The sequence below is a fragment of the Sphaerodactylus townsendi genome, linkage group LG01 (assembly GCF_021028975.2).
Source record: "Sphaerodactylus townsendi isolate TG3544 linkage group LG01, MPM_Stown_v2.3, whole genome shotgun sequence".
NCBI classification, from domain to species: domain Eukaryota; kingdom Metazoa; phylum Chordata; class Lepidosauria; order Squamata; family Sphaerodactylidae; genus Sphaerodactylus; species Sphaerodactylus townsendi.
The window spans coordinates 16,201,314-16,226,752 of NC_059425.1; the positions used below are offsets into that span (position 1 = coordinate 16,201,314).

The 25,439-nt window shown below is 45.4% G+C and overlaps 2 protein-coding genes across 2 annotated transcripts; both read left to right on the forward strand.

Moving 5' to 3' along the window:
- The first annotated feature begins 3,017 nt into the window (after nt 1-3,017).
- Nucleotides 3,018-6,644, forward strand: LOC125439165 (C-reactive protein-like). Its single transcript, XM_048508104.1, is given in 4 exon segments — nt 3,018-3,148; nt 5,846-6,076; nt 6,079-6,404; nt 6,406-6,644. Coding segments are annotated over 4 exon segments (690 nt in total). The 5' UTR covers nt 3,018-3,084; the 3' UTR covers nt 6,475-6,644.
- Nucleotides 6,645-14,283: 7,639 nt separating this feature from the next.
- LOC125440807 (C-reactive protein-like) lies at nt 14,284-16,586 on the forward strand. The gene is made up of 2 exons (XM_048510819.1): nt 14,284-14,369; nt 15,723-16,586. The coding sequence occupies exons 1-2, from the start codon at nt 14,306-14,308 to the stop codon at nt 16,346-16,348; spliced, it is 690 nt and encodes a 229-aa protein (XP_048366776.1). The 5' UTR covers nt 14,284-14,305; the 3' UTR covers nt 16,349-16,586.
- The last annotated feature ends 8,853 nt before the right edge of the window (nt 16,587-25,439 follow it).

A 25,439-nucleotide genomic window follows, 5' to 3' on the forward strand; every position in this document is an offset into this window, starting at 1 on the left:
GTTGTTGTTGTTGTTGTTGTTGTTGTTGTTGTTGATTTCACAGCTGCCAGATCTTTAGCTGGTTGTTGGCCTTCATTACACAATTCGAGCCTCACCCAGAGGCCTAGGAAGTTGTAATGTATCAGCGTATTATTATTATTATTATTATTATTATACAAAACAGTTACACACAGCAAGCAAGATCAATATGCTGGATTTTGTATTACATCACACGTCGGACACTTCCCAAGCATCTAGGACTGTGTGAGTGTATCGGTTTTAATAATGCGTGCAGAGCTTCCAGTAGAAAGTGGCCTTTTGCAGCTGACACATATGGTGATTTTGTCGAAGCCAATTGTTTTTAAGTGCCGCTTCAAGATCCTTTAGGCACTGCACCCAGTGTAATGCCGATCACCACTGGGACCACCTTTACTGGTTTGTGCCAGGAGTGCTTTGTAGTTCAATCCTTAAGAATCCTCAAGTGAATCGTGTAAGTTTTTCCAGTTGCTTCTCATCAATCCTGCTGTCACCAGGAATTGCAGCATCAACTATCCACACTTTCTTTTTTCCCACAATCATTGAGGTCCAGGAGTATTGTGCTCCCAAAACTTTGTCAGTCCTGAATTCGGAAGTCCCAGAGTAGGAGAACTTTTACGTGGTTCATTTTCAGTGAGCTTTTTTTCAGGTTTGTGGATTCCACCAGTTCTTTGTATCACAGGCAAGATGGTAGCGTTGTGGCACAAGTTCCAGTGATCGAATCATCTGAGCAACAGTATTATGCCTCCTGCTTGTAGTCCGTCATGCTGATCTTCTTGCAGCAGCTAGAGTATGTGATCTATTGTTTCGCTCTGCTTCCTTGCAGGAGTCTGCACTTGGGATCTGTAGTTGACTTTTCAATTCTGTGGCTTTGATGGCGTTTGTCTCAGAATTGCTTGTTCTTGGGCTGCAAGAACTAAAGCTCTCAGTCTCCTTTTTTCAAGAAGTTCCATTTGTGAGCCACAACCAGGTTTTTTCCTTGTCAATTTTGTCCTCAATTTTTTCTAGGAACTGTCCATGGAGAGCCTTCTTTTGCCAGTTTTCTCTTCTGCTTTGCAGTGTATTTTTACGATATTCACTCTTTATTATTATTATTATTATTATTATTATTATTATTATTATTATTATTATTATTATTATTATTATTATTATTATTATTATATTGATACAAAAACAGTTATACACAGCAAACAAGATCAGTATGCTGGATTTTGTATTACATCACATGTCGGACACTTCCCAAGCATCTAGGGCTGTGTGATGTATCGACGAATAATGCGTGCAGAGCCGAGTAGGGTGGCCTTTTGCAGCTGGCATATGGTGATTTTGTCAGCGCCGATTGTTTTTAAGTGCCATCTAAGGTCTTTAGGCACTGCACCCAGTGTGCCGATCACCACTGGGACCACCTTTGCTGGTTTGTGCCAGAGTCTTTGTAGTTTATTATTATTATTATTATTATTATTATTATTATTATTATTATTATTATTAATTCGATTTGATAAACCGCCCTACCCCCGGAGGGCTCAGGGTGGTGTACAACAACAAACAACAATACAATAAAACAAATCGAATAGCCCCAGTTAAAATATACAAAACCTTAAAACTATAGCAGCAGTAGCCTTCAATAAATAATTAATAATTATTCTCTGCCCTTTATGACAGTCTCAGAGCGGGTTACAATAAAGACTGTAATAAAATCCCATGTGATGCAACATAAAACCATAATACAAAGCCAACCCTAAAACCCTAAAACATTCTGGAGTAAAACTCCATACCCAACCCTCATTCTGTTGATGGAGGGGGGAGCGGTCGCCGCCCCTGCAGCTGTACAGCATTGTTTGGAGGCGGTCGCTGGTTGGTTGCAGCAGAGCAGGTTAAAACTGAATCCATCGAAGACGGAGATCCTCTGGCTTGACTGCGAGGGGGAGGGGTCACTGGCGCAGACCTCCTCCGTTTGCAGTCTGGGGGTCCACCTGGATTTGTCTCTTTCAGTGGAGACCCAGGTGACCCTTACACCCCGGACTGCGTTTTTCCATCTGTGTCAGGCCCGGTGGTTGGCCCCCTTCCTCTCCCAAGCGGACCTGGCCACGGTGATTCATGCAATGGTCACCTCCAGGTTAGACTGTTGTAACTCGCTCTATGCGGGCCTTCCCTTGCGTTTGATTCGGAAACTAAAACTGGTCCAACATGCAGCGGCATGCTTGCTCACAGGGGGCGCCTTTCGAGATCATATTCAGCCTGTGTTGCGCCAGCTGCATTGGCTCCCAGTTGAATTCTGAATCATCTTCAAGGTGTGGGTTTTGACCTTTAAGGCCTTACGCGGCCAGGGATCCTCATACCTTTGGGACCGCATTACCCCATATGTCCCTACTTGGCCTTTGCACAGCAGAGGCCAATTTGTCGGTGGTTACCGCCCTTCAATGATGCGGCTGGCCTCCACGTGGGCCAGGGCCTTTATGGCTCTGGCCCCAGCCTGGTGGAACACTCTCCCTCCAGCTGTCCGGGCCCTGCGGGATCTTGGTGAATTCCACAGGGCCTGCAAGACTGATTTGTTCCACCAGGCCTCTGGAGTGACCAGCCTCTGGCAGATACGCCCCTGACCCAAATTAAAGCAATGGTTCTTTTTCAACAGCCACCTGGGGTAAGGTGGGGTGGTGGTCTGCTGGCAATAGCAGCTTCACAGGTTGACCTATCTGCTCAGGACAGAGGCCGTTCCATGGGCCTGTAACTTGATGTTTGACAGCATAGGTAGAATTGCAAAGTGTAGCTCAGTCAACAGATTAGTCAGTGACGTCCTACCTGTGGGAACATCTACATTGGCGTACTCCCTGGAGTATGGGACGTGTTTATCTTCTGGAAACAAGTTTGCCTCTCCCCAAAGAAAGTGGACTTTCTCAGAAGGCACCCTTTTGGTCAAATAACCGACTCCTGCCCCACCCTGCTCAGCTCACGGGTATATTTTGGAAGGGCTCTGTGGCTCCCTCTTGGGAATCAGAGGAGGCTCGGGAGCCAGGCCCGATCGAGCGTCATTTTCCCATCTCCTCTCAGATCATTCTGTGGTTGACCATCATGAGGAAGATGCTTCTTTCTCTCTTGCTCCTTGCTGGTCTCTGGGGCTCTCTTGCCCAGAAAGGTGGGTGCCATTTTCAGCTGCATATGCCAGGGTGTTACCAGGATAGGTAACTGATTCACCATAAGGTTTTTTTTTAAGTGAGATTGTGCGTTTTTGAGTTTCCGTGGAAGCATGTGCAAAGGATTTGCGCCGGCCTTTTAAAGATTTTGTTTTCATTTTGAAGCTGTTTTTCATTTTCATTGTATTTGTAACATTCATTTTCATTGCCTAGTTCCATCTCTGGTTTTCTCTCATTGCAACTGTCCTCCTCCTCCTCCTCCTCTACCTCTTTCCCCCAATTTTTGTGTGGTGGGGAACTGTCTTGTCTGCTTCCACTGCCGAATAATTGCTCCAGCGTGTCACTTGGGTGGGAAGAGACCCTCTTCACTTCAGACCCTGTTCACTTCAGACTGAAAATGGCCTGGTGGGAACTATATTTCCCATGAGACCATGGGGCCCGCAAGGTCTCCTGGGAAGTGTAGTGCCCACCATATAAGAGCTCGTCTATCTAATCTGGAGGAACAGGGTTTGATTCCCAGCTCTGCCGCCTGAGCTGTGGAGGCTTATCTGGGGAATTCAGATTAGCCTGTACACTCCCACACACGCCAGCTGGGTGACCTTGGGCTAGTCACAGCTTCTCGGAGCTCTCTCAGCCCCACCTACCTCACAGGGTGTTTGTTGTGAGGGGGGAAGGGCAAGGAGATTGTCAGCCCCTTTGAGTCTCCTGCAGGAGAGAAAGGGGGATATAAATCCAAACTCTTCTTCTTCTTCTTCTTCTTCTTCTTCTTCTTCTTCTTCTTCTTCTTCTTCTTCTTCTTCTTCTTCTTCTTCTTCTTCTTCTTCTTCTTCTTCTTCTTCTTCTTCTTCTTCTTCTTCTTCTTCTTCTTCTTCTTCTTCTTCTTCTTCTTCTTCTTCTTCTTCTTCTTCTTCTTCTTCTTCTTCTTCTTCTTCTTCTTCTTCTTCTTCTTACGCCCTGCTTCAGAGCACCTGGAGAAAGGTATGATAAGGCGAATATGGGGAACTACATCCCCCAGGGTACGCCAGGGCACAGGGGAGGCCCGGATAAGAGAAGTTTTATTTTCCACTTGCCTGTTTTTGGAGCCAATGTGGGGTGATGGTGAAGAGCGGTGCAGTTTAATTTGGAAAACTGGGTTTGATTCCCTGCTCCTCCACATGAGTGGCAGACTCTTATCTGATGAACCGTTTTCCCCCACTCCTCCACATGAAGCTTGCTGGGTGAGCTTGGGTCAGATCCAGTTCTCCCAGCCCCACCTGCCTCACAAGGCGTCTGTTGTGGGGAGAGGAAGAGAAGGAGTTTGTCAGCCACCTTGAGTCTCCTTACAGGACAGAAAGGCAGGTATGAATCCCAACTCTTCTTCTTCAAGGACCTGTCCCCCAGAAGTGGAAGCTGATAAACCTGTGAGGCAAAGTTAAGCGCTGGAAACGGGATGGTGGGAACTAATTGCCAAGGAATGAAGGAGCCAACCTCTCTGGCATGGCCCCCATCCAATTTCAGCAAAAGAAGATTTTTGAGGCAGCCATTTTGGCAAAGGGTGAAGAGATGAAACATGGGCAGAGGTGGGACCCAGCAGGTTCTCACAGGTTCCCTAGAGTAGGTTACTAATTATTTGTGTGTGCCGAGAGGGGGTTACTAATGGGTGATTTTGCCACACGATTTTGCCTTAATTACGCCCCTCCTCTCAGCAGTAGCGCACAGAACTTGAAGCAGTCTAGCAGGAGGTGCACCGCGTGCGTGGCAGCCTGCGCCTGCGTGCATTTGTTTCCCGCCCAAGGACCGGCGCAGCGGCTGCATCCTTGCCACAGCCCCGCCCAGGAATGCCCCGCCCCCATCGTACCCTGTCCAGCCCCATTGGCGCTACGCCACAGTTTGAATCCCACCACCATGGGAACCTGTTACTAAAATTTTTGGATCCCACCACTGAACATGGGGTTGGATGTGACTAGGGTTGCCAATTTCAGGTTGGGAAATTCCTGGAGATTTGGTGGGGGGTGTTGAGAGACAACGGGTTTTGTGGAGGGGAGGGGCCTCTGCAGGATATAAGGCCAGAGAGCAGCTGTTTTCTCCAGAGAAACTGATTTTGTAGCCTGCAGTTCTAGGAGACCTTCTTGTACCATGTGGAGGATGGGAACCCTAGCTGAAACAAAATTCCTTTTTGGCAGAGCCATTATCTGCCACCAGTCGTTGTCCAATGGGAAATTTGGATGTTTGAGGTCAGAGGGAGCATGTGAAGAAGTCTGATCAGAGTTGGGATCCAGCAGGTTCTCACAGATTCCCGAGAGTAGGTTACTAATTATTTGTGTGTGCCAAGAGGGAGTAACTAATTGGTGATTTTGCCGCATGATTTTTGCCTTAGTTACGCCCCTCCTCTCAGCAGTAGCGCGCAGAACTTGAAGCAGCCTGCACCTGCATACATTCGTTTCATGCCCAAGGACCGGCGCAGTGACTGCGTCCTTGCCACAGCCCCGCCCAGGAATGCCCCGCCCCTGGAATGCCCAGCCATGCCCCTGTCGTGCCCCGCCCAGCCCCATTGGTGCTATGCCACAGTTTGAATCCCACCACCATGGGAACCTGTTACTAAAATTTTTGGATCCCACCACTGAGTCTGATAGAGTAAAAAACCTAACATTTTTCAACATGCCTCGTGAAGTGCCCTTCAGGGCTTTCCTGCATATCCCTAACGGCTTTCCCCTCCTCAGATCTCGAAAGGAAGGCGTTCGTTTTTCCAGAGGCATCAAAAACGGCGCATGTGGTCTTGAAGCCCACAATGCGACGTCCGTTGACCAGTTTCACTCTGTGCATGAGGTTCCACTCGGCCCTGACCTGCGGCTACAGCCTCTTCTCTTATGCCACAAAGAGAAACCCCAACGCGATCCTCCTCTTTGTGAAGAAACCCAATCGATTCGATTTTTATTTGGGCGGTAAAGCGGTGCCTTCACGGTTGCACCAAACTATGTCAACAGCCATGCTGGGAGGCACATCTGCTTGAGTTGGGAATCTTCCACTGGCTTAGTGGAGTTCTGGATCAACGGTCAACCTCTGGTCCGGAAGAGCCTGAAGAAAGGCCATGCTGTCCCCACCGAGGCATCCGTTATCCTCGGCCAAGAGCAAGATTCCTTCAGAGGTGGCTTCGACATCAAAGAATCCTTCGTTGGGGAGATCACGGACATGTGGGATCGTGTTCTGTCTCCCGATGAAGTGGGCCAGGCCTGGTATGTTGACGATTTCCCTGGAAATGTAATTAACTGGAAATCGTTAAAACTACAAAACCCAAGGTAATGTTATTGTGAAGCCCGCTCTGGCTTCGTTCTACAGAGCTCCTGGGTAGACTTTGCAAAAAAAACATAAAACGGGCAAAAGCAATTTCCTCAACGTTGCTATATGATGGTTCTGCTAATGCTGCTCATTCTGTTGATTTCAGTCGTTCTCACCAAATGAGAAAGCTTCCATGAAAACTGTTGATTCTGCATCCTCCAATAAATTTTTAAAGTTTTGGTTGCTTCGTGTCTGTCCTGAATCTACTACTAATCAAGTCCATGTGGGGGATGGTGGCCTCAAGTTCTAGCATTGTGACATTTGTCCCACGGCATTAGAGGGAACAGAGGCCGTTTTCGCACAGCCACGTACATGAACGGTCCTGGTAACACACGAACGGTCCCGGTAACGAAAGGGAAGATGGCGCCGCGGAGCACCGTTGTCCTATCGAATTACCTTCTCTGTGACCATTTGGTGCATCGCCGAGGCCAGGGGACACGCCCCCCTGCCCTGTGCGACTGCTCCAGAGTTGCAGGGCAGGGGGGCATGTCCCCAGGCCTCGGTGACGCGCCGGACGGTCACAGAGAAGGTAGGTCGATCGGGCAAAGGGGGGAGGGATGGCACCTTCCAGACACTGCCGTTCGCACGGCAGCGGCTAGAAGCCGCTGTTTTCCCCAAACCTTGCTCGGGGAGCGATGTGGCAAAATGGCGGCTTCACGCCACTGGGGAGGAGCGAGGGCGGCGCGACTGCGAAGCAGCTGCGCCCCCCATGCGGACAGCTCCCTGGGGATGGCGTTTTTGCCGTCCCCAGGGCGCTGTATTTGGCCCGTGCGGAAAGGGCCGGAGTATAAATAAAAAATGGTTCCATTGTAATCAGTGGTGGGATTCAGCCGGTTCACACCACTTCGGCAGAACCGGTTGTTAAAATGGTGCATGTAAACAACCAGTTGTTAAATTATTTGAATCCCACTACCAGAACCGGTTGTTAAATTATTTGAATCCCATCACTGGTTGTAATAACATGTTCCAAGATGCCAATGGTAGGTTTGTTTAGCCTCAGTTTGCCTTAAGGCTGTGCAGGACAGGGAAATGGATTTAACCCTTCAACCTCTACTTGGTTTTGCTTTCTTAGGGTCCAATCTGTGCTGTTCAGGCAACAGTAGCAGTCTGTCACTCAAAGGTGTCGACAGTGGTAAAAGGCTAACCTTGTCAACTCTTGAGTTGGGAAATTCCTGGGGATTTGGAGGTGGAGCTGTGGATGTTTGGGGAGGGATCTCTGTGAGGTATAATGAATAAGTTCACCCTCCCAAGCCACCATTTTCTCCAGTGGAACTGATGTATGTACTCTGAAGATTAGCTATAATTCCAGGACATCTCCAGTCCTCCTCCTCTTCCAATGTCTGAAACACAAATAGCCCAGGAACACAGTATCTAAGGTAACAGTTCTTGGGGCAGATAAGTATTGCCTATTATCTATCTAGTACATTTTAATTCCATCTGCACGTCACCTAATAGCTGACTGGTCAAACCTCTCTGAAGGTATCTGGAAATGCAGAAAGAAACTAGGAAAGTAACTGGAAGAGAAAGAATTTTCCATACATTATATGACCAACAGCAGCACTTAAGAACATAAGAACAACATAAGAACAAGCCTGCTGGATCTGACCAGAGTCCATCTAGTCCAGCACTCTGGTGCCTTTGGGAGCTCACAGGCAGGAGGTGAAAGCAATGGCCTGCTGCTGCTACTGCTGCTCCCGAGCACCTGGTCTGCTAAGGCATTTGCAATCTGAGATCAAGGAGGATCAAGATTGGTAGCCATAGATCGACTTCTCCATAAATCTGTCCAAGCCCTTTTTAAAGCTATCCAGGCTAGTGGCCATCACCACCTCCTGTGGCAGCATATTCCAAACACCAATCACGCGTTGCATAAAGAAGTGTTTCCTTTTATTAGTCCTAATTCTTCCCCCCAGCATTTTCAATGAATGCCCCCTGGTTCAATGAATGCCCCCTGGTTCTAGTATGTATTATTTACTCATGAGCTGTTACAGTGTGCCCTTCTAGCTGCTCTAACTTCTCTGGCCACATGATACACTAGTTTTACCTACCATCTGTCTAGTATATTTTAGTTCCATCTGCCTTTCACGTATTGTCTAATCAGCCCGTTAACGTTCCTGCCTCATATCATTCAACCTACAGAGCCGCTCAAAAATGTCTTCAGGGGTTTTTCCAGCATTAAAGAGAAAAATCTAAATTTAAGGTACACGAGAGGACACCAGCCAAGAGTAGCTGCATCCTTCTGTCAACCCCTAGCCGGGCTTTAGTGTCTTTAAAGAAGTGGTTCTCAACCTTCCTAATGCCACGACCCTAGGACCCTGCAATTCTAGGATCCTTTTCACAAGTGTGGCCGCCAAGCCCGGATCCCCCCCCCTCCATCCCAATTTCTGCATTTTATTCATTTTGTCTAAGTGCCGACCTTTCCGTTTGCCTTTTGTTAGCTTTGGAAAAGCTTTCAAATCTATCAAGGTCGTTTTGAATGTTATACAGTCCTCCTAAGCTGCTGGCTGTCTCTCTCAGGTTTGTGGCATCCACAGATCTGAGGGAACGTCCACTCGGTTTGAACTAGATGTGACATTTTTTTAACCTGCGGGTCCTCCTGACTTCTCATTGCCTGCACATAGTAGTTGTGTGAACCAGTTCTTTAGCACTGTAGGGGCCTGAATTGGTTTGGGCCCTTTATGCAGCCGGGAAGCTTGCGGGAGGGTTCAGCCTCCCGCTGTAACGTTCCTGGGGTCCAAAACAGAGATTAAAAGAATAAGGAGAAGTTCAACCAGTTTTAACCTAAGAAACACCTCCAACAAATTCAAACATTCTCAATTAACCAAATTGCCTACTTCAAGGTGTGACCTTAGGGAAGGTCTTCAAATTAACACACTAGATTATTATAAGGGAATATCCTGAAAGTATAAATGCTATCGCAACACCCTCATTCCATTTTGTGAGGATGAAATGGAAGAGAGGGGAACAATGTAAGCCACTTCGGGGGAAAGATGAGACATAAACGAGGTAAATATATTTTTAAATTATTGAGCCAAGACCATCATTCTTTCACTTTTCATCCACCATTGATCTCATACTCAGTTTACTTGGGCATTTGAAAAATGAGCAGCAACACAGGAGAAACATAATGGCAGTCAAGAAAGTTGAAAATCCCTTGAGACAAACTTCACCACCCTTGATGTACACATGTTCCATCTCACTGTTACCTCTGCTTTAAAAAAAAGATTTAGAGAGAGTATGGAAATCTTTACAGTCAAACTTGACACAAGCATACATACCACAGTCAGGCAGAGCTGGAGCGAGGGGAAACTGCGCCTGGGGCACTCATGCATCCTGCACCCCTGCCATGCCCTCACCATGCCCTGCCATGCCCCCATCCCCCCACCTGCTCCCACCATGCCCCGGAATGCCCTTGCCACCCCCCTGTCCTGGCACACGCCTGGGGGGTCGCACACACCCCTGGCCCCTTGGCGCTACGCCACTGCAGTCAGGAATTCTGGTACATACCCTTAATTCATCAAAAAATATATTTCCCCAGTTTGCTTTATATCTTTCCAAGCATGTTACCTTAGAGTTAGAGCAGGGAGTGTGGCCTTAGAAATAAAGTCCACACAACTGACGTTTCGGAGAGAAATAGAAGTCCTTTATTGTCAGGGAACTATGTACCACAAGAGGAGAGGCTAAAAGAACGTTCTAGCTATCTATCCAGGCCAGGATGGAGATAGATTGCTTAGACAGCATCTTGCCCTCATAGCGGGTTAGACCAAGAAGGTGGAAGGGAAGGAGGTTAATTGGAAGGAAGGAGAATCCCTGAGGATAACAGAGTCTGGGGAGGAGGGAGGGAGTATTGTAAATGCAATGGGGTTACATCTGGGTTATCACCCATCTGAGTTATCACATCTGGCATTACTGATCTCCAGGCAACAGAGATAAGTTCACCTGGAGAAAACAGCCCATTGGAAAGTGGATTCAATCAATCAATCAATCAATCAATCAATCAATCAATCAATCAATCAATCAATCAATCAATCAATCAATCAATCAATCAACTAATCAATAAGTCAATCAAACCTCTATTGGCATATTGACACCATGCCATAAAGTAAATAAAACCAGACTTAAAAATGAGACACCTGGAAATCTTGTAACCTCATAGTGATTGAAAAGGACTTTGCCACAAACCAGTATCCAAAGGTCAACGATCCAGCGGCAGCAGTGACTAACCTCAGAAAGGTTAGTATAACTAGCAAGAAGTGAATCAATTATGGACTTGTGTAAATTGACATAGAAATCACAATGGAAAAGAACACGTGGAATACATTCAATGCTTTGGTTTCCACAGGGACATCATCTCTTTTGATCAGTTCCTGGGTCTTTCTCTGAGAAGACTGCAGAGGGAAGAACATTTAATTTGGCAAGCGTAAAAACTTATTGTGAGGAAGGTGGATTCAATGGCATTATATTCCACCGAAGTCCCTCCCCTCCATGAATCCCAGTTTCCTCAGGCCCCACCCCCTAATCCCCAGGTGTTTCCCAACCCAGAGCTGGCAAACCTAAAGAATGTGTTGTTGTCACAGAATGGCACACAGCTGAAGTTTGCCACCGATGGGATTTGGCTTCCCGGAATCTATTCCACCTTCCTTTCCTCCTGCCTTAGTACTGGAACAGGCAAGGTGCCATTTTGACGGCCACCGCTCTGGTTTCAGGGCCTGACTGGAGTCAGCCTAAAGCACCCTTCCTTCCCACAGCTAATCCTCTCTTTAGTAGGGTTCCAAACCTCCAGATGGCACCTGGAGATCTGCTATTACAACTGATCTCCAGCTGACCAATTTCAGTTACCCTGGAGAAAATGGCTGCTCAGGAAAGGGGACTCTATGGCAATATACCATGATGAAGTCCTTCTTTTCACCAAACCCCACCCTCTCCTAGGCTTCATCCCTAAACTCTCCAGGTATTTCTCAAGCCAGAACTGGCAAACCTAATCTTTGGTCAAGGTGTGCCCTGACATGCGGCCGCATTTGAGGCAGTAAGAACCTAGCGTGGGCGGAGCCCTGTTGTATTTCTATAGTTGGCTAAAGTGAAAACTGAGGCAGGATTTTCTAAAACAATATGAATGACAGGAGTGTCCACTGGGACTAAGGGAGGTGCCTGAAGGATCACTGGATATATTGGGAGCCTGCAATAGGGGTGGTGATTTGATAAAACCAAATCACTTTAAACATCCCAAAAAAGTAATATTGGTTTTTTCGGGTTTTTAATTGACCAATAAGCCAAATAGCCATGGTGCCCCAAAAGCCGAACATGTTTCAGATTTTTCTGTGTGTTGAGGGAGAGCTTCAAATGAATACAGGACTCTTTTCCATCATTCAGTTGAAGCTCTCTCCACCATGGTTTCCCAGGTCTACGTGAAAAAGAAGAGCTTGCATTTATACCCCAGCTTTTTCTCCTGTATGTAGTCTCAAAAGGGCTTGCAAACTCCTTCCCTTCCTCTCCCACAACAGACACCTTGTGAGGAAGGTGGAGCTGAGGGGGTTCTGAGAGAACTGAGACTAGCCCAAGGTCACAATACCAGAAGGATGGTATCCCGGAAGGTCATCCAGAAGACTTCATGTGCAGGGAAACAAATCTAATTCACCAGAGAAAAATCTGCTGTTCATGTGGAGGAGTGGAGAATCAAACTCGGTTCTCCAGATTTCAGTCCACTGCTCTTAACCACCACATCACACTTGACCTGGGAAATGGGAGTGCAGAGCTTCAACTGAATGCTGGCCTCCAATCCAACCTTCAGCTGAAGCTATCCCCCCTGTTGGTGGACATACATTATTAGCAGAGTTTAACAGATACCGAGTATGTGTTCCTGCATTGCAGGAGGTTGGACTTGATGGCCCTTGTGGTCTCTTCCAACTCTATGATGCTATGATACCAATAAAGACCCAGATACTAGTGAGTTGCTCAGTATAAAGGTTTGTTAGCTAAAAGGGCAGAGTAACCATCAAGAAAAACAATACTGCACTGTACGTGTGCTGAGACAGCAGTAGCCAGAAGAATTCTGGCCCATCTCTTAACTCGGTAAATACTTTCAAGGAGCATATTGCTTGCTGTTTACACTTTACAACAATGTCAACAAAGTTGAGGACTATAATAAGAACAGCAGTTCCAAGGAAAAGACACATTTACTGACCTCAGACAGAGCTGCTTCCATTCCAGTTCCTAGCTCCCATATTGTCCTAAGCTGATCCTGTTTTTTGTCAGGAGTGGCACCTGCCTCCTTCCAACCTCAGACCAGGAGGCGCCAAGAGCCACATCTGGGCTAGGGGGAAATTGGTTTGGCTGGGGCGAGAGTGTGAATGCTGACTTTGTATGTAATCACCTGTTTAAATGTAATGGATCTTTTGTTCTGTATCAATGCACGTAGAAATGTAGATAACTAGGGCACCCCTGTTGGGCTCCGGATGGGACGAGGGAGGTCTGGACGCCATGGGGACAATCCGCCAGGAGGCTATCGCTGTGCCCTTGGGATTCTTGCTTTCCACAACAAAGTCTTTCACACCTCGTTGTTCCCACGTTCTCTGTACTGGAGGGAGGGGGGAGTTGGAGGAATCGGTAAGGGATAAAGGTTACTGTACAAGCCAGGATCTTTAGATTTGGCTTTCTGAAGCTGAGTGCCTGGGCCAACCCAATGAAGACTTCTGATTCCAAACTCTAGACCTAATATTGTTAGCCCCTTGAGTAGCTATTATTGACTAAGCTACGCCTACTTCTGGCTACATAGCAGCCACATTACGATTATATAAAGCATCAAGGTTATTTTTCAGCAACACAGTAGAGTTTCCTTTTAAAGGATGTCATTGAGGACTCAACTTTGATGTGGATTTTCAATAGAGGAGTAGTGAATTTAGCATTACAGCCAAGGACTTTTTGGCCAGATTATGGATAAGCTGACTAAACAGCAATTAAGGGGTTTTTTTTGTGTTGTCGAAGGCTTTCACGGCCGGAATCACTGGGGTGCTGTGTGGTTTCCGGGCTGTATGGCCGTGTTCTAGCAGCATTCTCTCCTGATGTTTCGCCTGCATCTGTGGCTGGCATCTTCAGAGGATCTGATGGAAGGAATGGAAAGCAAGTGGAGTATATATACTGTGAGGTCAAAAGGTGAGGCCATCTGAATAGAGTAGCCTGGCATGTGAGTCACAGAGAAGTCTGTAGCATGGGAGTAACAATGAAGATAGCAAGGTCAATAGGTGAATGCATCTGAATAGAAGTATCCTGGTCTTTGTTCCCTTTGATTGCTATAGTCTATAGTTGTCCTGTGTTTGTGTGGAGCTGATCAGTCACTGTCTTGATTCTAGAGTTTTTCAACACTGGCAGCCAAATTCTGTTCAGACTACACAGAGAAGCCATTGACGAACAGAATTTGGCTGCCAGTGTTGAAGAAATGTGACTAGTCCAGGGGTCTGCAGCCAATTGGCCATGCTAGCGGGGGCTGATGGGAATTGTAGTCCATGAACATCTGCAGACCCCTGGACTAGTCAAAGTTCACCCAGCAGGAATGTAGGAGTGCTGAAACACATCTGGTTCACCAGGTAAACCCCTGCCACTCAGGTGGAGAAGTGGATAATCTCCAGAATCTCCAGAATCCACCTGCCTGTAACCACAACAGGACGCTGGCTTTATTCAGTAAATAAATACTGAATAAAGTGCCTCACCCTTCTCAGTTCACGGGTATATTTTGGAAGGGCTCTTCAGCTCCCACTTCAGAATCGGCCTGTAAAGGGGACAAGACACTGAGCAACCCTCACGTCTTGGACGCTGCTCCATTTTTTACTTCGATCCCTCTGGAATTGGCCATCATGCGGAAGATGCTCCTCTCTCTCCTCCTCCTCGTCAGCCTGGTGGGCTCTCTCGCTCTGGAAGGTGGGTATCATCACAGTAGGACAAGAGCCTCCACATGCTTCAGCCGAAGCATCTAGATTTGACTCCAGTAGAACATTAGATGCCAATAATAATTTAAGGGAACGAGCGTACAAGAGATCTAGCAGACTCATAGAGATGGATTGTTGAAGGCTTTCACAGTCAGAATCAATGGGCTGTTGACAGTGTTGAGAGATTTCTGGTCCATGTGGCCGTAGTCTGGTAGGTTTTTTTGCTCCTAACATGATACCTGCATCTATACCTCATAACCACATTAGCTTTAAAAGGGGCTTGGATAGATTTATGGAGGAGAAGTCAATTTATGGCTACCAATCTTGATCCTCTTTGATCTGAGATTGCAAATGCCTTAACAGACCAGGTACTCGGGAGCAACAGCTGCAGAAGGCCATTGCTTTCACCTCCTGCATGTGAGCTCCCAAAGGCATCTGGTGGGCCACTGCGAGTAGCAGAGAACTGGACTAGATGGACTCTGGTCTGATCCAGCTGGCTTGTTCTTATGTTCTTATGGCTGGCATCTTGGGATGCATGTCAAGACAAGGTAAGATTATCTCTATGGTATGGTGTGGAGTGATTGTGTGGTGCGATACCTCTTTTGTGTATCTCACTCTTCACCCATGTGTGAAAACAGAAACCCCATGACACAATCACGGGATGCACATCTTACCACGACACGCCTCTAAAGATGCCAAGACACCTTAGCCACAAAAACTACCAGATCAGGGCTACGTATCCTGGAAAACCCTCAGCTGCCCACACAGCTTCTGAAACTGAAAGCATTTTCCTTAAACAAAATTATGCAGTTTTGAGTTTCTGTCTGGAGATGTTTGTCTTGCTGGGAATGAGCCCTCTCCTCCCCCTCCCCATTTTCATGGTTGCATTTAATCCTTCTCGTCCACCCAACAGCATGTGCTGTGTGCTATGAGGTGACTGGTTTGGTTGACTCTGCGACTGGGGGCCAGGCTAGGTTAGGCTAGTGCAGGGGTCTGCAACCTGCGGCTCTCCAGATGTTCATGAAGTACAATTCCCATCAGCCCCTGCCAGCATGGCCGATGCTGGCAGGGGCTGATGGGAATTGTAGTTCATGAACATCTGGAGAGCCGCAGGTTGCAGATCCTTGGGCTAGTGGCAGAAGAATGTGGCCAGTTAGGCAACAGGTGGGTTGGAAGAGAATCCCTCTCTTGTTGGGGGGAAGGGAAATCATTAATTCATTTGCCCTCTGAATTAATATATATTCTCAATCAGCAAGCAAATGTTTTTCACAAAAGACCCTCTGGGACATGACCTCTCTTGCAGAATGACAGTTTTGCCCAACCCTGATTCTCTTTCCCTCCGCAGATCTGGAAGGGAAGGCATTGGTTTTCCCGGAAGCATCAGACACAGCCCATGCACGCTTGAACGTCACGATCCAGCAGCCCCTGTCGAGCTTCACCCTGTGCCTAAGATACCTCACAGAAATAAAGCGCACCCAAACCCTTTTCTCTTACGCAAGCAAGAGGACTGACAACGAGATAGCTCTCGACAGATACGATCTGGGTTACCAGCTTTATACACAGGGGCTTACCTATGCAGACTTCAAGGTTCCGGAAATATTAACCAGCAACTCTCTTGGGGAGCACGTTTGCGTAAGTTGGGAGTCTGCCACAGGCTTAGCTGAGCTCTGGGTGAACTGGAGGCCCTTGGTCCGGAAGAGCTTGCAGAAAGGCCACTCCGTCATGGCTGAAGGATCCATTGTTCTTGGACAAGACCAGGATAATGTTGGAGGGGGCTTTAACATCAACGATTGCTTTGTAGGGGAGATCACAGACGTGTACATGTGGGACCGTGTTCTGTGCCCCGACGAGGTGGTCCATGCCTTTCACAACCACCCTCTTCCAGGCTACCTGATCAACTGGAGATCACTGAGTTACAGCATTAAAGGCTATACCAAGCCTGCCTTGTTGTCTGCCTGCAGAACTGGGTAGGGGTTGCAAATAACTCACTGGTCTATGAAGGTGGGGAGGGGAGAGCAAGTTAACCGAACATTTCTGCATGGTAATTCAATACATAGATTCTGCTCTACTAATCTGGGATAACAGTGTAGTAACTGTAGTCATTATAGTAGCCATTGTACTAATGCAGCATAGCTATTCCCTTGCTAATCTTTTCCTGATGAGTTTGCAAGGTGATGGAGAGTATTAAAGCATTCTTTTAAAAACAAAACTGTCAGTGAACTCTGTTTGCTCTAAGTTCCTTTCATCTTGGACAGTTTAATGCAGGGGTTACAGAGAAATTATATTAATTGCTTTTTAACGGTGCTTCAGAGTTGATTGGCCTTCTTATCTTGCTATATCGGATATAACTCTTATACCCTTGCTAATTGGCTCATTCTGCACTTGTTGATCATTTCATAGTTGGTGGAGAACCAGTCACTAGTCTAGATCGTAATCATGGGATCATGACAGAACAGATTTTGAAAAGAAATATGACCAACCTTTTTCTATAAATACACAGTGATGTCATAACCAAATCAGATTTCTCCGAAGTCTCAGAAGATGAGGTGAAGTTTCTGGGTATGTAACTTGGGCCTTTTGATAATGCCTGAACTACCGACTGAAAGCTGGTTTGCTTTTTAAAGAGGAAGAAGAGTTGGTTTTCATGCCCTGCTTTCCTCAATCTTCAAGGAGTCTCAAATCAGCTGACAAATTCTTTTCCCTTCCCTTCCTCGCAAGAGACACCTTGTGAGGTAGATGGGGCTGAGAGAGTTCTGAGAGAACTGTGACTGGCCCAAGGTCACTCAGCAGGCTTCATATGGAGGAGTGAGCAATCAAACCCAGTTCTCCAGATGAGAGTCCACAGCTCTTAACTACTCCCAACACGATGGCTACAAACTGTTATTCACTATATTGTGATTAAACAATGCTAGGAAGCTTGATCAATTTTAGCACTTATTTTTTCAGTAATTGTAAGGTTAATTTTCACAAGCTTTTATTTCTTACTGTCTTGCGTAATAAAGAGAACACTATCTTTTCTCAACACAAGTCTCTACAAGATTTCAGACTGGTTTGCTGGTTAGAGTTCAAAGAACTGTGCTCGCCCCTTACTTATTTGTATCATCACAGTTAGACTGAAAATCATCTTTTAATAGACAGAGGCTGGAGAATTCTGCTGCCAAACAGTTTGTATAAGGAGAACCTTTGGGGATTGTTCAGTCTGGATTCTCTGATTGGATGCGGGAGTGGAATCTCTCATTATGCCAATGCCCACCAATCACAGAGTGGGATGCTGGGGTTGCCCCTGGTTAACTGCATATGGATCGTATCAGCCAATCACAGCCAACCTCAGCACATCTCACACAGGTAGAGCAGTCTTCTAATGAAGCCCCAGGTGAAGCCACAGGAGGCCAGTTTTTCAAAGTGTGAGGCCTCTGGTTTTTAATTTAAACTGGGAAAGTGATCAAGACCTATATCAAAGCATGTATCCACAGAGGTATTGAAGGTCGACAGGTATATTTGTATATAATCTATATATATAAAAATGGAGCCATGCGTTTGTTGCTTAGCGCTTAACCCCGCACCTGCTGGGCCAAACGCCCTGAAAATTTCACAGACACTTATTCATTCACCCAACTGTGTTCTTACGTACCTCCCGCTGTCAGACAACACACCTGAGCCAGGTAAAACATCTTTTTCCTGGCGCACCAGGCCATGAAGCTGCCTGTGTGTAACTGTCACCCTTAGAATGTTCGTGCCCTTAGAATGTTCGCTCAGGTGGCCAGATATGAGCAGTGAAAACAGTACATAGGCAATAACTCAAGTGGAAATGTAATACATGCACACACACACACACACACACGAGGGAGAGGGGAGGGAGGGAGGGGGAGGGGTGGCATGCAAAGGAAAAGAGGGAGGGAGAGGGAAGGGACGGAGGGGGAGGCATGCAAGGGAGGGGAGGGGAGGTGGCCGGGGATGGTTCTTCTGGAGTGGAGGAAAATTGACCTGAGCAGAGAAACTGTCCTGAGGAGGGAGATTGCCACAGCAACGCATGGCCAGGTCCGCTAGTTTCAGCTAAATTCGCGTTTTGCAGACAAGAGCTAAAGCTGCTAACATATGATAGGTCAATTGGATCTGCTCAAGTCTCCACCTAGTGTTTGTCTATGATGCGTAGGAGTAGTTTGACACAAGACTTGCATCTAACATATTTGGTTTTTCACAGGTATTTACTATTTCAGCCAAATTCGCGTTTTGCAATCCTGTGCTAAAACTGTTAACATATGATAGGCCAAAGGGATCTGTTCAAGTCTCCACCTAGTTGTATATAATTCTGTTTGCTGAGTAACAAGCAGAATCTAGCTTTGTGCACAACTTTAAAATAAGAACAGTTATCTTGTTAAAGACCAGCCTTTTAACCTCAGAAATCGTAAACAAAAGACCTTTGCTTATAGTAAGAGAGAAATGGATTATATACATATAAGAATCACATGCATCAGTACATTCACAGTTCATCATTTGGTTACGATTTGGTTACCGTAACAAGCATCGCTTACAATATTTAACTTTCAGTCAGAGGCTTTTACGCAGAACACTCAACAACATCATTCCTCAGCAGAGACAGGGAGCTAACTGTTCCCAACTGTCACTTTTAGAATGTTTGTTGAGATCTCCCAGAATTCCGTGCTGCTGCATGCAAGGCTGTAAAATCCAACAGGTAGAGCATCCCAATCGCAAGATGCCATAGTCCCTCTGTACACGGCTCTGGTCTGGCTGTGTTCTGTTCCCCAAGTAAAACAATCTTTGATGCCCTGTACTTGGCCAGAACAGAGTGGGAGACTCTCAAGCAAGGTGTAACAGTTTTTTTTTTAAAAAAAGGTTTATTGCTTAGAAGAATTGAGGCCCTAACTCCTCCCAGGGTCTGACTAAGATAAGGTACTTGCTTGACTGGAACAACTTGAAGCTTGAGACTTTTATTCTTTCTTGACTTCTTCCAAGAAAGTCCACTTTGTCTGTGCTTCCAGGGGCGTAATGCCCATTGGGCAAGGTGGGCAGCTGCCCAGGGCACCACTTTGTGGGAGGGGGGGCATCAAAATGTAGGGTTCATTTTGGGATATTTTTAGTGGTTTTCCCTTTTTGGCCTGCAGGGGGTGCAGTTTTTAGGCTAGCGGCACCAAAATTTCAGCGTATCATCAGGAGACTGTCCTTATGCTATCCCCCCACGTTTGGTGAGGCTTGGTTCAAGGAGTCCAAAGTTATGGACTCCCAAAGGGGGTGCCCCCATCCCCCATTGTTTCTAATGGGAGCTAATAGGAGATGGGGGCTACAGTTTTGAGGGTCCATAACTTTGCCCCCCCTGAACCAAACTGCACCAAACCTGGGGGGGGGGTATCATTAGGGCAGTCTCCTGATGATACCATGAAAGTTTTGAGACTGTGCCTTCAGAAATGTGCCCCCCCTGCAGCCTGCAACCCCCATTGACAGCAAGGCAGAAAACTCAATGCAGAACAAAGATTCTTGGGCAAATTTCTGGGATGTTTCTGCAGGGGGTGCATTTTTGGATGTATCAGCACCAAAATTTCAGGATATCATCTGGAGACTGTCCTGATGGGACCCCCCAAGTTTGGTGCAGTTTTGGACCCTCAAAAGGGTAGTCCCCATCTCCTTAGCAAAGAATAAGGGATGGGACACCCCTTTTGAGGGTCCATAACTTTGGACCCCCTAAACCAAACTGCACCAAACTTGGGGGGTCCCATAAGGACAGTTTCCAGATTACCCTGAAATTTTGGTGCCAGTACATCCAAAAATGTGCCCCCTGCAGGAACATCCCAGAAATTTGCCCAAGAATCTTTGTTCTGCATTGAGTTTTCTGTATTGCTGTCATAAGAACATATGAACTAGCCTGCTGGATCAGACCAGAGTCCATCTAGTCCAGCACTCTGCTACTCACAGTGGCCCACCAGGTGATTGATTGATTGATTGATTGATTGATTGATTGATTGATTGATTGATTGATTGATTGATTGATTGAATCCACCTTCCAATGGGGCATTTTCTCTAGGTGAACTTATCTCTATTGCCTGGAGATCAGTAATGCCAGATGTGATAACTAGATGGGTGATAACCCAGATATGACCTCAAAGAACATAAGAACATATGAAAGAGCCTGCTGGATCAGACCAGAGTCCATCTAGTCCAGGACTCTGCTACTCGCAGTGGCCCACCAGGTGCCTTTGGGAGCTCACATGCAGGATGTGAAAGCAATGGCCTGCTGCTGCTGCTGCTGCTGCTCCCGAGCACCTGGTCTGCTAAGGCATTTGCAATCTCAGATCAAGGAGGATCAAGATTGGTAGCCATAGATCGACTTCTCCTCCAGAAATCTGTCCAAGCCCCTTTTAAAGCTATCCAGGTTAGTGGCCATCACCATCTCCTGTGGCAGCATGTTCCAAACACCAATCACACGTTGTGTGAAGAAATGTTTCCTTTTATTAGTCCTAATTCTTCCCCCCACCATTTTCAATAAATGCCCCCTGGTACTAGTATTGTGAGAAAGAGATAAAAATTTCTCTCTGTCAACATTTTCTACCCCATGCATAATTTTATAGACTTCAATCATATCCCCCCTCAGCCGTCTCATCTCCAAACTAAAGAGTCCCAAACGCTGCAGCCTCTCCTCATAAGGAAGGTGCTCCAATCCTTCAATAATCCTCGTTGCCCTTCTCTGCACTTTTTCTATCTCTTCGATATCTTTTTTGAGATGTGGCGACCAGAACTGAACACAGTATTCCAAGTGCAGTCGCTCCACGGCTTTATATAAGGGCATGACAATCCTTGCAGTTTTATTATCAACTCCTTTCCTAATGATCCCCAGCATAGAGTTTGCCTTTTTCACAGCTGCCATGCATTGAGTTGACATTCCCATGGAATTCCCATGGACACTTGTAGCGTGTATGTGAAGTTTGGATTTTTTGCCCCTATGTGCATCACTTTTCATTTTGCTACATAGAATAGAATAGAATAGAATAGAATAGAATAGAATAGAATAGAATAGAATAGAATCTTTATTGGCCAAGTGTGATTGGACACACAAGGAATTTGTCTCCGGTGCATATGCTCTCAGTGTACATAAAAGAAAAATACATTTGTCAAGAATCATAAGGTACAGCACTTAATGATTGTCATATAGGTCTAGTAAGCAATCAGGAAACAATCAGTAGTAATGAAAACATAAAATGTAAAATCATAAAATAAAATAAAATAAAATAAAATAAAATAAAATAAAATGTCAGCACAGGCTATAGTCATACAGTCATAAGTGGGAGGAGATGGGTAATAGGAATGATGAAAAAAGTAGTGCAGTAATTATATAATAAGTATATAATAAATAGTTTAACATTATCGAGGGAATTATTTGTTTAACAGAGTGATGGCATTCGGGAAAAACTGTTCTTATGTCTAGTTGTCTTGGTGTGCAGTGCTCTGTAGCAACGTTTAGAGGGTAAGAGTTGAAACAGTTTATGTCCAGGATGCGAGGGGTCAGTAAATATTTTCACAGCCCTTTTTTTGACCCGTGCAGTATACAGGTCCTCAATGGAAGGCAGGTTAGCAGCAATTGTTTTTTCTGCAGTTCTGATTATTCTCTGAAGTCTGTGTCGATCTTGTTGGGTTGCAGAACCAAACCACACAGTTATAGAGGTGCAGATGACAGACTCAATGATTCCTCTGTAGAACTGTATCAGCAGCTCCTTGGGCAGTTTGAGCTTCCTGAGTTGGCGCAGAAAGAACATTCTTTGTTGTGCTTTTTTGATGACATTTTTGATATTAGGTGACCATTTTAGGTCATGAGATATGATGGAGCCTAGAAATTTAAAGGTCTCTACTATTGATACTGTGTTGTCTAGTATTGTGAGAGGAGGTAGGATGGGAGGGTTTCTCCTGAAATCTACCACCATTTCTACGGTTTTAAGTGTGTTCAGTTCTAGATTGTTCCAGTGGCACCACGAGGCTAGTTGTTCAACCTCCCGTCTGTATGCGGTTTCATCGTTGTCTCGAATGAGACCAATCACTGTTGTATCATCTGCAAATTTCAGTATTTTAACAGTATTTATTACAGACATTGAACTGCATTTGCCATTTCTTAGCCCACTCACCTAATTTATCAAGGTCCGTTTGGAGCACTTCACAATCCTTTGCAGTTCTCACCACCCTACATAATTTGGTATCATCTGCAAATTTGGCCACCACGCTACCCACCCCTACTTCCAGGTCATTTATGAATAGGTTAACGAGCCCTGGGCAACACGTAGCAACCAATCAGATTGCTGGAAAATCGGCATGGCTGCAAAGATTCCTGTCTTAGTGTCTTTGAAACTATGCATGCGTGGGATTTTTTTTAGTAACATTTTCTGTACAGATAGACGAAAACAACGCAAATTATTTTCAGGAGCTTAACACGCTTGCAGAACGTTATGAAAGGCACCATGCGAAAAAAAAATATGAAAACTGGTCTTTTTAAAACGTCTGCAGAAAAGACCTTTGTGAGCTTTATTTTCCATCAAGTTCTTGTATTATGAGAGAAAATGTTTTCTCCACTCCATGAATAATTTTATGACTGATAAGCCCCAGACTCTTCACCTGAGCCCCTATGAGGAACATGTATGAAAATCATTACCTTTTGTTACGTGACTGGACAATATATGTGGCAGCTCAGAAGACAGAAAACAGAAGAACATCTTCTGTGTGTGCTCCATTCTGTCCACATCTTTTCGGACATGAGGCTTCCACAACTGCACAGAACACTCCACGTGCGGCCAGAACAGAACAGTGTACAGTGGGACTATGACATCTTGTGATTTGAATGTTCTACCTCTGTGGATACAGGCTTTGATTCAGGTCTCGATAACTTTCCCAATTGAAATAAAATAACAGAGGCCTCACACTTTGAAAAGCTGGCATCCAGTGGGTTCACCTGGGGGTTTCATTAGAAGACTGTTCTACCTGTGTGAGATGTGCTGAGCAGTGGTTGGCTGCTAGGGTGGTCCATAAGCAGGGGGCATCCCCAGCATTCCACTCTGTGATTGGTGGGCATTGGTGTAATGAGAGATTCCAGTCCCGCATCCAATCAGAGGGATTCCAGTCCCACATCTCATTCCAGAATGAGGGATTCCAGTCCTGCATCTCTCTCTGGGAGATCTCAACAAACATTCTAAAAGTGACAGTTGGGGACAGTTAGCGCTCTGTCTCTGCTGAGGAATGATGTTGTTAAGAGTTCTGTGTAAAAGCCTCTGACCGAAAGGTAAATATTGTAAACGATGCCTGTTATGGTAACCAAATCGTAACCAAACGATGAACTGTGAATGTATTGGTGGATGTGACGCTTTGTTCTATGTATATAGTCTATTTCTCTCTCAGCATAAGTAAAGGTCTTTTGTTTATGATTTCTGAGGTTAAAAGGCTGGTCTTTAACAAGATGTTCTTATTTTAAAGTGGTGCACAAAGCTAGATTCTGCTTGTTACTCAGCAAGCAGAATTATATACAATTATATACAAATATACCTGTCGACCTCCAATACCTCTGTGGATACATGCTTTGATCTAGGTCTTGATCACTTTCCCAATTTAAATTAAAAACCAGAGGCCTCACACTTTGAAAAACTGGCCTCCTGGGGCTTCACCTGGGGCTTCATTAGAAGACTGCTCTACCTGTGTGAGATGTGCTGTGGTTGGCTGTGATTGGCTGATACAATCCATATGCAGTTGACCAGGGTCAACCCCAGCATCCCACTCTGTGATTGGTGGGCATTGGTGTAATGAGAGATTCCAGTCCCGCATCCAATCAGAGAATCCATACTAAACAATTCCAAAAGGTTCAGTAGCAGATTTCTCCAGTATTTATCTATTAAAAGATGATTTTCTAAATTTGATAATACAAGTAAGGAGCGAGTTCAGTTCTTTGAATTCTAACGAGCAAACCAGCCTGAAATCTTGTAGAGACTTTTAACTTTTATTGTGGAGAGATATTGTTTACTTTATTATACAAGACAGTAAAAAATACAAGTGTGTGCAAATCCCTACTGCTACTGGAAAAATAAGTGCTAAAATGATCAAGCTTCCTAGCATTGCTTAATCGTATTATAATGAATAACAGTTTAGAGCCAGTGTGGTGTAGCGGTTAAGAACTACAACTCTAATCTGGAGAACCAGGTTTCTTTCCCAACTCCTACACATGAAGGCTGCTGGGTGACTTTGAGCTAAACACAGTTATCTCAGAACTCTATCAGCCCTGCCTACCTCACAAAGATACTGGTAGGTCTGTTGTGGGGAGAGGAAGGGAAGGAGTTTGTAAGCTGTTTTGAGATTCCTTAACGATTGAGAGTCAAGAAGGGTATAAAAACCAACTCTCCTTCCTCTTTAAAAAGCAAATCGGCTTTCAGCCTGTAGTTTAGGGGTCAGCAAAAAGCCCAAGTTACATATCCAGACATTTCACTTCTGAGACTTCCATCAAGAGAAATCTGGTTTGCTTATGAGGCCAGTGTGTATTTATAGAAAAAAAAATCAGTCTTATTTTTTCAACATCTGTTCTGTCACAATCACATGATTACTGTCTAGAGACGTGACTGGTTCTTCACCAACTATGAAATGATCAACAAGTGAAAATGAGCTGATTAGCAAGTGTATACGAGTTACGTCTGATATAGCAAGATAAGAAGACCAATCTCGTCTTTGAAACTCCATTGAAAATCTATCAATCTAATTTTTCTGCAACTAACTGTCCGAGATGATAGTAGCTAAGCAATTAACTATCCAAGATGAAAGTAACTTAGAGCAAACAGAGTTCACTGACAGTTTTGTTTTTAAAAGAATGGCTGAATACTCTCCAATAGCTTGTCAATTCAGCAGGAAAAAAGATTAGTGATGTAATACCTGAGCTACATTAGTACGATGGCTACTATATGGACTACAGTTACTACATTGTTAGTCCAGATTAATAGAGCAGTATCTATGTGCTGAATTAGCATGCAGGAATGTTCAATTAACTTCCTCTCCACTCCCCTGACTTCCTAGACAAGTGAGTTATTTGCCACCC